Source organism: Dendropsophus ebraccatus, chromosome 7, assembly GCF_027789765.1.
Source record: "Dendropsophus ebraccatus isolate aDenEbr1 chromosome 7, aDenEbr1.pat, whole genome shotgun sequence".
In the NCBI taxonomy this organism is placed as follows: Eukaryota; Metazoa; Chordata; class Amphibia; order Anura; family Hylidae; genus Dendropsophus; species Dendropsophus ebraccatus.
Genome location: NC_091460.1, coordinates 27478845 through 27494903, shown reverse-complemented (window position 1 = coordinate 27494903; position 16059 = coordinate 27478845). Strand labels below are relative to the sequence as shown.

At 39.1% G+C, this 16059-nt stretch overlaps 2 protein-coding genes across 13 annotated transcripts in view; one reads left to right on the top strand and one right to left on the bottom strand.

The window, feature by feature from the left end:
• Nucleotides 1–16059, top strand: part of CTNNA2 (catenin alpha 2) — a 1387623-nt gene that overhangs the window by 820940 nt on the left and 550624 nt on the right. The gene's annotated exons all lie outside the window — the stretch shown is intronic.
• On the bottom strand, nucleotides 5054–7741 carry LRRTM1 (leucine rich repeat transmembrane neuronal 1). The gene has a single exon (XM_069976330.1). It carries the CDS (start codon nucleotides 7013–7015, stop codon nucleotides 5351–5353), a length of 1665 nt encoding a protein of 554 aa, XP_069832431.1. The 5' UTR covers nucleotides 7016–7741; the 3' UTR covers nucleotides 5054–5350.

Here is a 16059-nt window from a genome sequence, read left to right as displayed (position 1 = left end):
TCATGTTCCATACTGTTCTGCTGCTGCTGGGAGCCCTACTCAACACAGGAGAGAAATAAGAAATAAAAAAGCCCTGTGACCTGGTAGACCCTAGGCTGCCATACATGACTTTCCGAGGAAATCGGGAACTTTTGATTTGTACCAAATATATTTAGGAAGGAATCAAATCTGATTGAATTTATAATGTATCAGATGCAAAGCACATTTCTGTAGATCCCCTCATCTCTGCTACCGATGTCCATAGCGGCTTTCAGCACCAAGGTCAGCGGCACCTATGGAATGGCCAGACTGGGAAAACACTGAAGCTTTCTGATGAGCCATAGCTGTTACAGTCAGTTCGCTAGACAATAAGGCTTACCCATAGTAGCCAATCACAGCTCAGGTTTCATTTCTCATATTGCTCTGGTGATATGAAAGCTGATCTGTGATTGGTTGGCTATGGCTATGGCCAATAACTAGAATCTTCCTATAGGACAACCTGCTAAATCTCCCTGTAGCTGGTTACAGTGGGATATTGCAGCTGTCCTGAGAGGAGAGGCAGGATCAGGAGAAAACCTTAAAGGTCCCACAAAAGGTATAATCACATGGTTCCTGGAACAGATGCACCACACGGGGATGATTCATTTAGAAATTTGGGATTGATCACTTCGGACAATCCTTACAATATCTTGGCGGAAAGTGTTCTCCTGGAGGGACCCCTGTAATAAATGGCAAAACCTGAGACAGCTGTCCAATTTCCCTACAGCGCCACCACAGGAACTATTCAGCATTACACATCAATTTAAGAGAGAAAGAGAGACTTTGTATGTGCTTTTCACTATGGATCCTAAGGAACAAAAGACTCTCCCATCTTAGCCATAAGTTCTCTATTTATCTATTTATCAAATCAAATTAAAAAAAGAAAAGAAAAAACTTTATTGGCAGGTCCAAGTTACACATAACCATTTCCAAAGAATATCTATCTATCTATCTATCTATCTATCTATCTATCTATCTATCTATCTCCTATCTATCTATCTATCTATCTATCTATCTCCTATCTATCTATCTATCTATCTATCTATCTATCTGTCTATCTCCTATCTATCTATCTATCTATCTATCTGTCTATCTATCTATCTATCTATCTATCTATCTATCTCCTATCTATCTATCTATCTATCTATCTATCTATCTATCTATTATCTATCTATCTATCTATCTATTATCTATCTATCTATCTATCTATCTATCTATCTTCTATCTATCTCCTATCTATCTATCTATCTATCTATCTCCTATCTATCTATCAATCATCTATCTATTATCTATCTATCTATGTATCATCTATCTATCTATCTATCTATCTATCTATCTATTATATATCTATCTATGTATCATCTATCTATCTATCTATCTATCTATCTATCTATCTATCATCTATCTATCTACTATCTATCTATCTCCTATCTATCTATCATCTATCTATCTATCTATCTATCTATCTATCATCTATCTATTATCTATCTATCTATGTATCATCTATCTATCTATCTATCTCCTATCTATCTCCTATCTATCTATCTATCTATCTATCTATCTATCTATCTATCTATCAATCATCTATCTATCTATCTATCTATCTCCTATCTATCTATCTATCTATCTATCTATCTATCTATCTCCTATCTATCTATCTATCTATCTCCTATCTATCTATCTATCTATCTATCTCCTATCTATCCATCCATCCATCCATCTATCTATCCTATGTCTGTCTGTCTGTCTATGTATGAATATCCTTCTTGTATCCACGCTGCCATCTCTGGTTCTATCTATACAGTGCGCACACATATATATTCTGTATACATACACAGCTGCATACAGCAGACACTGAGAATAGATCAGGTCGATAGAGATTATTCCAAAGACAAAACTGAATACTGCAACAAGTTAATCCCATTTTAATGTGAATTTCAGGCCTAATAAATCTTGCTGGCTGGCCAGTGGGCTCCCTCTCAGAGGGGAGGCTCTGGGCATCACCTTTGTAGGAGAGTTTAGTGATATTAGGGCTAGCACCTTCCCATGGGGGCCATTCATCACCGCAGCCCTGCCACAAACCCTGATGGCTCTTACACCAAATCCCCCATGCTAGTTAAGGCCATGATGAATCTTATTCTGCATCCAGGAGGCCCCAGCCCATACAGCAGGCACGCTGCTCTCCTGTCTCTATTTGGTTACATTGTATCAGCAGCCATCACTCTCTGCAATGGGGCAATTTTACAACATTTTTAAGATATTAGGTTCCTGTACATTAAGGAAATGGAATCAGCTGTGTGTCAGTTCTCTGCAGGGCGGGAGGGAGGACACAGACGCTCTTCCCTGGCATCATCATCCTCTGAGCTGCTTCTATACAAGAGCAAGAAAAACAAGGATGCTCACTGTAGATGGCAGTGCACCCATAGTAATCCACATGCTGTCCCTAGCACAGACCTGTCTATCTGTCATCATGGTCTCTCACCTCCTGGATTTGCTGTCTCTGGCTGGTACAGCGTGCTGAGAATTGTTGTCATCTATCTATTTATCTATCTATCTATCTATCTATCTATCTATCTATCTATCTATCTATCTATCTATCTATCTCCTATCTATTTATCTATCTATCTATCTATCTATCTCCTATCTATTATCTATCTATCTATCTATCTATCTATCTATCTATCTATCTATCTATCATCATCTATCTCCTATCTATCTCCTATCTATCTATCTATCTATCTATCTATCTATCTATCTATCTCCTATCTATCTATCTATCTATCTATCTATCTATCTATCTATCTATCTCCTATCTATTATCTATCATCTATCTCCTATCTATCTATCTATCTATCTATCTATCTATCTATCTATCTATCTATCTATCTATCTCCCTCCTATCTATCTATCTATCTATCTATCTATCTCCTATCTATCTATCTATCTATCTATCTATCTATCTATCTATCTATCTATCTTCTATCTATTATCTATCTATTTATCTCCATCCATCTTACAGTACAACTATCTATTATCTATCATCTATCTCATATATATCTATCATCTATCTATCTATCTATCTATCTATCTATCTATCTATCTATCTATCTATCTATCTCCTATCTATCTATCTATCTATCTATCTATCTATCTATCTTCTATCTATCTCCTATCTATCTATTATCTATCTATCTATCTATCTATCTATCTATCTATCTATCTATCTATCTATCTATCTATCTATCTATCTCCTATCTATCTACGTCCATCTGACAGTATAACCATCTTTCTATCTAGCTTTTGATTATTTGTTACCAAGGTCAGCAACTCTGGGTTGGGGTTAGACTATCTTACATCATGAGTTACCTAAGCACAAAGCTGCCCCCACTACAAACCCTAACCATTAATGCCAACAACTTCTTACAAAACTGACTGTTATTACTGCAGCGCCTCTACAGGAGAAATGAAGAATTACAACAGCACCTATTACATGTATATGGTATTGGTGGTCCCATTTGATTATCCACAGACACCTCTGGGAATATTTTGGGATTATCCAAACCCTCACCCTTCCCATCCTCTTCACATACTGTATAATAATATTTTTGTTAAATTAATGTAAATATTCTGATTTTTGTTCCATTATTAGAATGTTCCGTTATTTTGACAGGAAGAAGAATTCTTCTATTCTGTCGAGATGAAGGGAAACCGCCTGATAACTACTGGTAGATGTGAAATCAGGCAGGGGGCGGATTAACCCCTTCTAGTCACGGGTCACCGAGACATAACAGAGCCGGGCTGCGCATGTGACACATTAACCCCTACCTTCCCTGGCGCTGGCAGCCCGCAACAGATTGTTTTATAAACTGCACCACAGTCCCTCTTGGTAAATGCGGAATAAGGGAGAGGATAAGGTTTTTCCCTGACAGGGTCACTAATTTATTCTCATTAATTTGCGTGCTGGAAACACCCACGGAAATCAAATGCCATAGATACTTGTTTTGCTAGACGAAACGTATTACCTATTGCAAGAGGCGCTCATTTATATGTTATATTTGGACCTGATTCGGTTGCCATAGGAACATTGGAATTAAAGGCAGCTCTTTGATTCATAGGGCGATGTTCATCTTTTGCAGCCTATCTATATACATTACATGTATACTTATCATAGGTGGGCATTTTGGGGGTGTTTACATATACATAGGTAACCTTCTATATACTCTCATACAGACTTCCATTAACTCTATCGTTACTCATCCTCGAGCTGCATTAGTCACCGGTGAGACTACTACTCCCAGCATGACCTGTGCAAATCCATCCCTGTTAATATATATATAATATGTGTATATATATATATATATATATATATATATATATATATATATAAAGCAATAAGAAACAGCACATCATATGTCTCGATGCTCATTGCCTATGCAGCCGGTGATGGATCTGACGCATCAGCTGTGAGATTTTTTCCAAAGTAACCAGATGTGGAGTCTCATCATTGTCCACAACATCCCCTCCGCAACCCCCCCCCCCCATGCTTAACATTCCAGCGACTGCAAAATAAAGACAGCCAAGTCCTCTGCACCATCAAAGCTTGATCCCAACACATTGCACAAACGACATATGTAGCAGAGCGGAAACTGATTTTTTTTTTTTTTTTTGTACAAAATTAACCCATGCATATACAAGGAACACTTCAACAGGTGAACTGGATGCTGCCCAGGCTGGCATAGACATCTGAGAACCCATCCAGATCTGCAGTGCTGACAGGACCAGCTGCACTGGATGTAATATACAGTGGAGCCATTAAGGGCTATCAAGCATCGATCCATCTATGGCTAAATCAAGGCTGTTTAATTTTGCTGGAGCACCACAACTGCAGATGTAGTGGGAGGTGGGGGGGGGGAGCGGTGGGAAGGGGGGTGAGATTCCTGCTTGCTCTTCCATTGATTTAGTGGACACCACTCTGCAAATATTGTAAATGCTATTTTATTTTTTTTTTCCTTTTTTAAACATGGTAGTTTACAAAAAAGAAATCAACGTGGTACCTCTTTTTACACTCTCCTGAATATAGACAAATCTTCGTACCATCAGAATATTTTTTTGTTTGTTTTTTGTTTTGTTTACATCTCAACTGTCCTGAAAAGGTTTAAGACACAATAAAGCTAAAATGTCAAGTCTTTCCAATAGATCCCTCCAAGGTGCCAGTCAGGGAGTGTATGAGAAAAGCACAAGGACTCCTCCAGCTTGTTGTCTATCTGCCATTGTTATTTGGTTACACAATGTTTCCTTATCCCCCCCACCCCCCCAAGTGGAAAGGTAAAGATCACACCTCACACTCCCTGGCGGGCTGCTGGTGACAGGAACAAGAACCATATTCGTTTATGATTACCAAAGCTCCCTCAATGTGGTTGGGTTTGTAATCTACATAGTATTCCTGGGCAGACATTGCAGCCATTTGATGCATAGTCTGTTTTTGCTTTTGCTTCCTGCGTTGTGTCACAAAGCACTGCCTCAACTGTCTGAGACTGGCCGGAAAACACTTCCAAGAAACGTACAACATCAAAACCACAATGAGGAAGGAGAAAATCAACGCCATAGTCCCCGTGACTACCTTATGGATCTGGACAGTGTTTTCAGGGTGCTCACTGGGCAGGGTGGCCATAAGGTTATCTGTAGTCTTTTCTCCTTCTGTATCCTGTACGTCGTAGGTGGTGGTGGTGGTGGTGAGGGTGGCACTATTGTGGGCATTTCGGTCACTGTTGTTGAAAGCTGTAGAAATGGCATTAGCACTGGTGGGATCTGCTGGGTCCTCACATAGGTGGAAAGCATAGACAGCATCCAGGACATCCTCTCCTTGTGCATACTCAGGGGTGGTACACAGCATGTTGCCATCGTACCTACCCTTGAAGTTGCTCAGCCAGGAGGCCAAGGCACACACGTTACGTCCACAGTCCCAGCTGTTGCCAGCCAGGGTGATGCTGGTAAGAGATTTCCAAGAACTGAGGATCCTAGAATCGATGTAGGTGAGGCGATTGGAATCTAGGTGCAGGGATTCCAGATGAGGTACACTTTCAAAAACATGAGGTTCGATGTACTCGATCTCGTTGCCAGAGAGATCCATTTTAGTTAGTTTCCACACCCAGTCCAAAGAGTTAACTACAATGGTGACTTTGTTCTTCCTCATGAAGAGGGAATGCAAAGAGAGGAGTCTGGGGAAATGAGCTAAATTCACCTTGACTAAGTCATTGTGCTCCAGGTGGAGCTCGGCAAGCTTGAATAAGCCTGCAAAAGAGTTACGGGCCAAGCTCTTCAGCTGATTGTATCCCAAGTCCAGGAACTCCAGACTGCGACAGTCCTGAAAGATCCTCACTGGCACAAACTGGATGGCATTGTAACGCAACTGTAGGCTGGTCAGTTTGCGTAGACCATGGAAAAGATCCGGCGCCAAGGCTTGTATGTTGTTGTTGGATAGATCCAAACTGCGTAGGTTTGGCAAGGGTCGGAACGTGTGGTTGGCCAGATGTGTTATTTTATTGGCACTGAGCGTGAGTTCTTTGACCCGACGCAGTTTTTGAAAGGCATTGACTTCCACTGTTTCTATGTGATTGTGATCCAGATAGAGCCACGTGAGTTGCATTAACCCTGCGAACTGTCCGTCTTGCAGCTCAGCCATGCTGTTGTACCGCAGAGACAAGCCCATCGCACCCGACAGGTTGCCAGGCAGCTCCGTTACATTCTGGGATTCACAGTACAAAAATCTGCCCTCGCAGCGACACACGCGCGGACAGCCGCTATTCACCAGGGGAAGCATCTTAATAAATATGCCCAGTGCGCACAGTATTAACCCCGGGGGCTTTCTCAACATCCAGTTTAAACAGAGACCAATGAGAAGGAAATCCATTAGCAGATACGTTTCCAAATTTTCTCGAGAATGTCCATTGAAATCGTTCCCAATGTCTACATCATATTGGAATAAAATACATGTCATAGGTCAGCAGCGGAGATACAGGTAGCAGACGGGAACATGCAGCATTTAAAGTTCACTCATATAGGAAGGTGAATTGGTCTTTTTCATGTTAAACGCTGATGGAAAAGGGGGGGTGGGGTGGGGGGTTCGAAAAGATTTTTCTTCATGAAAGAATTGAATTAGAAAAGTGTCTTACCCACCCTTCTTTTCCAGAGAGTGACAAGCTCCATTCAGCCGCTTGCTTTGTGTTTTGGCTAATTAGATGCAGGTCTAAATGGACCCCTCTGTGCTGGTAATACAGGAGCTTTCAGCTTGTTCAACGCTGGCAGCCTTACAATGCCCCCCTTTGCTTGTTCTCAATGAGCTGAAAGGCAGCGAGGGGTGGGTAGGGGGGAGTGGGGGTCCAGTTACCTTTTTCGTGCTGACTTGTAGGACCTACAAGGATCTCGATGGGCTCCTTTTCTTGCCCGTCCTTTTTTTTTTCCCCCTGCGGTTAAGATTGTGACATTCTGGAAGGAACTCCAAACTCTTTGCTAATAAGGACGCCACCACGACATCTGGCGAGCTGCTTAACGTCCATCATCTGATCTAGCTATTCACCAAAAACAACCCCATAAAAGATCCAAAAAAATTTCTCTTTTTCAAGTCAATGGTGAAGCGGAGTCATTGTCTCTTCCTTTTCTTGCCTTTTTCCCCCCTGATCCTTGAGAAAGGCAGAGAGCAGAGGCTTGCTTCCCTTCAGCTGGAGCAGTATGTTACTAGCGCAGGCTCAGGCACACTGAGTGTTGTAAGCTAGTCATGATTGTACGCCTGCACAGAGACGCTCAGACATGGGCAGATTGAAAAGGGGTGGGCATTAAACCAACATTTTAGTGAACCACGAAAGTAATATATGTTCCTTGCTGATGAAATGGAAAATACTTTAAGCTTCTTACTTCATTGCCTTAAAGCAGATCCCGGGACAGGAGCAGAGAGCAGACACCTTCTTTATTTCTGGGGCTTTTGTATCTTTTATTTCTCCTCTTGTCTGCTGTGTGATGTGTGAGCTGTGCCATCTCCGCTGCTCCTCAGTGGGTCTATGGGACCGGTTGTGTGTCTTTTATTCTTATATGTCTGATATATATACTGAAATGTGTTAGTTACATTTACATACTGTAGTGTGTGTGTATATATATATATATATATATATATATATATATATAATATGTGTGTGTGTGTGCGCACACATAGACACATACAAATATGCTTTTATTTATGTGCATATCTCTCTTCTTTCTCTGTATTCATCTACTATTTATCTCTTACTATTTTATGTCTCTATCTCATATTTATGCTTCTTTTTATCTATTTGTCCAACTCATATGTATTTTTCCTCCTTTTTTTATTTATTTAGCTTTTTATCTATCGTTCTATCTCATTGTTCTATATATATATGTATCTGTTGATGTTATGTATCTTCATCTCTCTCTCTATCTCATTTTTATCATTTTTATCTTAACGTATTTATCTTTTGCATCTATTTTCGTCTGTCTATAGGTCATCTATCATGTGTCATCCTCTATCTCCCTCTTTCATAACCATTTATTTACATCTATCTATCTCCTATCTATCTATCTATCTATCTATCTATCTATCTATCTCCTATCTATCTATCTATCTATCTCCTATCTATCTATCTATCTATCTATCTCCTATCCATCTCCTATCTATCTATCTATCTCCTATCTATCTCCTATCTATCTATCTATCTATCTATCTATCTATCTATCTATCTATCTATCTATCTATCTATCTATCTCCTATCTATCCATCTCCTATCTATCTCCTATCTATCTATCTATCTATCTATCTATCTATCTATCTATCTATCTCCTATCTATCTATCTATCTATCTATCTATCTATCTATCTATCTATCTATCTATCTATCTATCTATCATGTCTTGGTGAGCCCCCTCTCCTCTGTACACCTGGAGATGATGTTGTGATGTTAGTGGCAGGGTGGCAGCTTGTTGTACAGATGTAGCAGAGTCGGATGGGTTGGTATGTGTAGTTTGCTGGTTATTCTATGCCTTGCACTGATTTAGCACAGGCTGCTATTAACCTGATGTCTATGTAATTCTAAGATGGGCGGAAGGAGAGAAGGGGGTGGGTTGTGTGTGGGGTGGGGGGCTCTGAGTTACAGCCCCTGTGTAAATCTCCGTCACTTTGGAGCCGCTGTCCAGCTCTATTGATGGGAGAGCCTGGCAGAGCTTTTCAATTATAGACTATTGTGGAGATTGCTGAGACAGTCGCAGTGAGTGGATGTGGCCTCTCAGTCCCCATTGATCGCTCGGTGTCCCTCATCTCCCCCCATGCTGTCTCCTGGACACACTGCAGTCTGCTCGGAGACACCGGGGGCTTCTTCATCATCCTCCTGTGCTCTCCTCTATGTGATGTCCAGTGCTGCCCCCCGGCTCCTCACTCATCACACAGCAGGAATACAGGGGACCCCCGGCACAGAGGACTCAATCCAAGGCTGGGAAGGGTCTCAGCAGCCCTGTACGCCTCACTGGCTGCTCCGCAGGATGGGAGAGGGGGCGTACTGCTGGGGGGCTTATGTCTGATGTGTGTATGGGTGTACTGCATGTGTGTATGGATATACTGTGTGTGTGGATGTACTGTATGTGTATGGATGTACTGTATGTGTATGGATGTACTGTATGTGTGTATGGATATACTGCAAGTGTGTATGTATATACTGTGTGTGTATGGATGTACTGCATGTGTATGGATATACTGTATGTGTGTATGGGTGTACTGTGTGTGTGTGTGTGTGTGTGGATGTACTGTATGTGTGTATGTATGGATATACTGCATGTGTGTATGGATATACTGCGTGTGTATGGATATACTGCGTGTGTATGGATATACTGCATGTGTATGGATGTACTGTATGTGTGTATGTATGGATGTAGTGTATGTGTATGGATATACTGTATGTGTGTATGGATGTACTGTATGTGTGTATGGATGTACTGCATGTGTGTATGGATGTACTGCATGTGTGTATGGATGTACTGTATGTGTGTATGGATATACTGCATGTGTGTATGGATATACTGCGTGTGTATGGATATACTGTAAGTGTGTATGGATACACTGCATGTGTGTATATATGTACTGTATGTGTGTATGGACATACTGTATGTGTGTATGGATTTACTGCATGTATGGATGGATGTACTGTATGTGTGTATGTATGGAAATACTGTATGTGTGTATGGATGTACTGTATGTGTGTATGGGTATATTGTATATGGATGTACTGTTTCTGTGTATGGATATAGTGTATGGGTGTATGGATGTACTGTATGTGTGTATGGATATACTGCATGTATGGATGGATGTACTGTATGTGTGTATGTATGAATATACTGTATGTGTGTATCGATATACTGTATGTGTGTATTGATGTACTGTATGTGTGTATGGGTATATTGTATGTATAGATATACTGCATGTGTGTATGGATGTACTGTATGTGTGTATGGATGTACTGTATGTGTGTATAGATGAACTGTATGTGTGTATGGAGATACTGCATGTGTGTATCGATATACTGCGTATGTATGGATATACTGTATGTGTGTATAGATATACTGCATGTGTGTGTGTGTGTGTGTGTGTATGGATGTACTGTATGTGTATAGGGATGTACTGTTTGTGTGTATGTATATACTGTGTGTGTATGGATATACTGTGTGTGTATGGATATACTGTGTTTGTGTATGGATAAACTGCATATGTGTATGATATACTGTATGTGTATATGGATATACTGCATATGTGTATGGATATACTGTATGTGTGTATGGATGTACTACATGTGTGTATGGACATACTGTATGTGTGTATGAATATACTGCATGTGTGTATGAATATACTGCATGTGTATGGATGTACTGTATGTGTGTATGTATTTATATACTGCATGTGTGTATGGATGTACCTCATGTGTATAAATATACTGCATGTGTGTATGTGTATGGATGTACTGTATTTGTATGGATATACTGTATGTGTGTATGTATCAATATACTGTGTGTATGGATATACTGCATGTGTGTATGGATATACTGTATGTGTGTATGTATGGATAATAAGTGTATATGGGTGTATGGGTATACTGTATGTATGGATATACTGCATGTGTGTATGGATGTACTGTATGTGTGTGTGTATGTATGTATGCATATACTGTATGTGTATGTATATACTGCATGTGTGTAGGGATATACTGTTTGCATTTATGGATATATTGTATGTGTTCATGGATATACTGCATGTGTGTATTAATATACTGTACATGTGTATGAAGATACTATATATTTATCTATTTTATTAATATAAAACATTGTGTATGTGTACATGTATGAATATACTGTTTGTATGTATGTATCTATCTATCTATCTACTGTGTATATTTATGAATATGTTGATACAGTATATGTACCTATTTTGTTTATTTATGGACATTATCTTTTATCTATCTACTGTGTGTATGTATCTATGGGTGTATGTATGAATATACTGCATGTATAAATCTATTTGGTTTATGTATAAACATTATCTATCTATCTATCTATCTATCTATCTATCTATCTATCTATCTATCTACTGTGTGTATGTATGAATATGCTGTTTGTGTGTATATACTGTGTGTATGTATGAATATGCTGTTTCTGTGTATCTACTGTGTGTATGTATGAATATACTGAGGGAGATTTATCAAAGGGTGTAATATATACACTGGTGTAAACTGCCCACAGCAACCAATCACAGCTATGCTTTCAGCTCTGGTAAAATTTATGAGGAGTTGTGATTGGTTACTGGGGGCAGTTTACACCAGTGTTAAATCTGGCCCACTGTATACAGTATGTGTGTCTACTGTGTTTATGTAAGTATGACTACACTGTATGTGTGCATCTATCTACTGTATGGATAGATAGATAGATAGATAGATAGATAGATAGATAGATAGATAGATAGATAGATAGATACTGGTTATGTGTATCTACTGTATGTATGTATAAATGTATTGTATGTACACACCCACTGTATGTACCTATGTATGACTATACTGTGTGTATGAATATACTATCTGTATCTGTTTACTGTATGTATGAAAAATTAAATCTATTTTGTGTATATGTATGTGTGTGTTGTATGTATGTATCTTTTATATGTATGTGTTTATTTTACATTTTAATATGCATTTATGAATGTACTGTTTCTTGTATGTGTGTACTGTATAAATCATGTATGAATCTCCCATATGTATGTATGAATATACTATCTTATCTTCTTTATGTATGCATGTATAAATCTTATGTGCATATCTACTGTAAGTATGTACGTGTTGTATGTATGTATAAGTATACTGCATGTACAGTATACATGTGTGTGCTTTATTTATATATTTACATCTACTGTCTGTGTGTGAATATTTTGTATATACTGTATGCGTGTGTGTATTTATGTACCTGCTGTACTATATGTGCCCACTACTGTGTATATGTATCTACTGTATGTAGGCATATATGCATCTACCTATGTGTGCTTGTACTGTATGTATTTATGTATCTACTGTTTGTATATAGGTATGTGTATGTGTACTGTATGTATATATGTATGTATGTATGTATGTATGTATGTACTGTATGTATGAATGTATGTATGTATGAATGTGTGTAACCACTAAATGCAGTTGTGTATGTGTCCATGTAAGTACTGTGAGTATGTGTGTTACTACTGTTTATGTATGTAACTACTGTCTGTGTGTACCATACTGTGTGTATGTGCATAGCTACTACCTGTGTGTACTGTACTGCATGTATGTGTGTAACTGCTGTCTGTGTATACCATACTGTATGTATGTGTGTAACTGCTGTCTGTGTGTACTATACTGTATGTATGCGTGTAACTGCTGTCTGTGTGTACCGTACTGTATGTATGAGTGTAACTGCTGTCTCTGTGTACGATACTGTATGTACTGTATGTGTGTAACTTCTGTCTGTGTGTATAGTACTGTATGTATGCGTGTAACTGCTTTCTGTGTGTACCGTACTGTATGTATGCATGTAACTGCTGTCTGTGTGTACCGTACTGTATGTGTGTGTGCAACTGCTGTCTGTGTGTACCGTACTGTATGTGTGTGTGCAACTGCTGTCTGTGTGTACCGTACTGTATGTGTGTGTAACTGCTGTCTTTGTACCGTACTGTATGTATGTGTGTAACTGCTGTCTGTGTGTACGATACTGTATGTATGTGTGTAACTGCTGTGTGTGTATCGTACTGTATGTATGTGTGTAACTGCTGTCTGTGTATACGATACTGTATGTATGGGTGTAGCTACTGTCTGTGTGTACGATGCTGTATGTATGTGTGTAGCTACTGTTTGTATGTACCGTACTGTATGTATGTGCGTAGCTACTACATCTGCTAAGCATGTAGGTACAGTAAATATCCACTGTTATGTAAATATCCACTGCTATCTATCTATCTATCTATCTATCTATCTATTATAGTAAATCCAACGGCACTCCAAGGTATGTGGAAATCCAAAAATGTGATTTATTCACGTGGTTAAATCATGTTATAGCAAAGCAAACAAAGAGGCAACGTTTCTGTGGCCTCACGCCACCATTTTCAAGCCAAAGAAAGTGAGCACATCACACATTTAAATACAGGAGGGTTACACCCTAGGGTGTTCCCCATAGGTGAAATCATATGTCTATCACAGTGATTATAAATCTATACATCTGGTGTGTTCAGTGAATATAATGTGTAAGGAAGTAATAATAAATGCATTGTATCAGGTAATATAAAACAACATACAGTGTACTTAAGGGACCCTAAGTGAACAAATAAATAATTTACAATTTTTTAGTTATGGGAAAAGTCCCAGTGGAAGTCCATGTACCATATTCGTATTAAAGTCATTAGAAAGATCTTAATTCATATGGATAAATCCATAAAAGGGTCACTTAAGTACACTGTATGTTGTTTTATATTACCTGATACAATGCATTTATTATTACTTCCTTACACATTATATTCACTGAACACACCAGATGTATAGATTTATAATCACTGTGATAGACATATGATTTCACCTATGGGGAACACCCTAGGGTGTAACCCTCCTGTATTTAAATGTGTGATGTGCTCACTTTCTTTGGCTTGAAAATGGTGGCGTGAGGCCACAGAAACGTTGCCTCTTTGTTTGCTGTGCTATAACATGATTTAACCACGTGAATAAATCACATTTTTGGATTTCCACATACCTTGGAGTGCCGTTGGATTTACTATAATATATTGGAAGTTCGTGGTTGGAACTACTACTGGCACCCACCTCATTTACATATTGTGCTGCTGACATACGCTCATATCTATCTATCTATCTATCTATCTATCTATCTATCTATCTATCTATCTCCTTTCTTTCTATCTATCTATCTATCTATCTATCTATCTATCTATCTATCTATCTTCTGTATGTGTGTTTCTACAATATGTATTTGTTTATTGCTTATATAACTGTATCTATGCATGTATGTACCTAGCGTGTATGAATAATAATAATAATAATAATAATAATAATAATAATAATAATAATAATAATACTTTTTACTTATATAGTGCCAACTTTACATTTCTGGAGGTACATACTGAGCAAAATCAGACATTACAGAGATAGACATGTAATCTTTAAGCCACATATGTGTATATATGGATGTGTGTGTATATATACTGCATGGATGAGTATGTACAGTAGGGGAAATTTATGGCTCTGTCTTTTAGTGAGCTTCTCTTAGTTGCCCATAGCAACCAATCACGGCTCAGCTTTCATTTTTCATATTGCTCTGGTAAAGTGAAAGCTTAGCTGTGATTGGTTGCTATGGGCAACCAAGAGAATCTTACTATAAGACAGCACCATAAATGTCGTGTATATTCAGCATCCCTCACTGGCCTAAAGTTGCTATGGCCTCCAGAGGATATGATCCCGAGGGCCACCATACTTTTTGTAAGTCATCTATGGTCTGCTGATTCTATGCTAGGGGCAACCGAGCCAGTTTCATTTTACATCATGGGGGAGATTTAACAAACTGCTGTAAAGTGAAACTGGCTCCGTTGCCCCTAGCAACCAATCAGATTCCACCTTTCATTCCTCACAGACTCTTTGGAAAATGAAAGGTGGAATCTGATTGGTTGCTAGGGGCAACTGAGCCAGTTTCACTTTACAGCAGTTTGTTAAATCTTCCTCTATGCGCGTATAAGTGCATTTCAATAAGCTATAGTAGGTTATCGCTTCTTCTGACTAGCAGTATTTGAATGTACTGTAAGTGCTTGGGTGAGGAGCATTAGGTATATACCATTGTCCCCAGGTATAAGTGGATACCATAACATGTACTGGAGATACCCTCTGCACTCAGGACTGTCTCAGCTAGGCCTCATTGTCTATGTAACTCTCCGGGCCAATCGTATTCTGGCTACTTTACAGGCCTGCAGGGCAACCAGGTTGTGCTGCATCTATCTACCTGCCCTCAATGGATAGACATAGAGACCCTCTGTGTCTCCATCCAGTATACAGGCCTCAGTCTCTGCACAGGTCACAGCACTTTCTTTGTTTAATAGTTGTTTAATAGAAGTACTTTCCAGCACCAGTTGATTTGAAAGCAAATATTTTTGGTGAACTACCCCTTTAAGGGATCTGCTCTTTACCTCTAGTGGTAAACCCTGGTACTACAGCTCGGAGCAACTCATTCCCATCAATGTATATACTACTGAACTTCAGAACCAGACAGGGGACATAGTGCTTGCTGGAGGATTGTGACCGCTTTCGTCAGCAAATTAATGGAAGTGATGGTTTTCGGACCCTCTACTTTTTTAGCACTGACAGCTTATACTTAGTATAGTAAGCTACATTGAATGATGGACACCCCCTAAATATATCTATACATTGGGAGCAGCAACATATAAAAAAAAAAACAACACTAAACCAATGAAGAAAACAGCTGCATG

What these genes read in the sequence shown, in the direction of transcription:
- LRRTM1 (XM_069976330.1), bottom strand. Translation starts at nt 7,015, where the DNA reads ATGACATGTATTTTATTCCAATATGATGTAGACATTGGGAACGATTTC.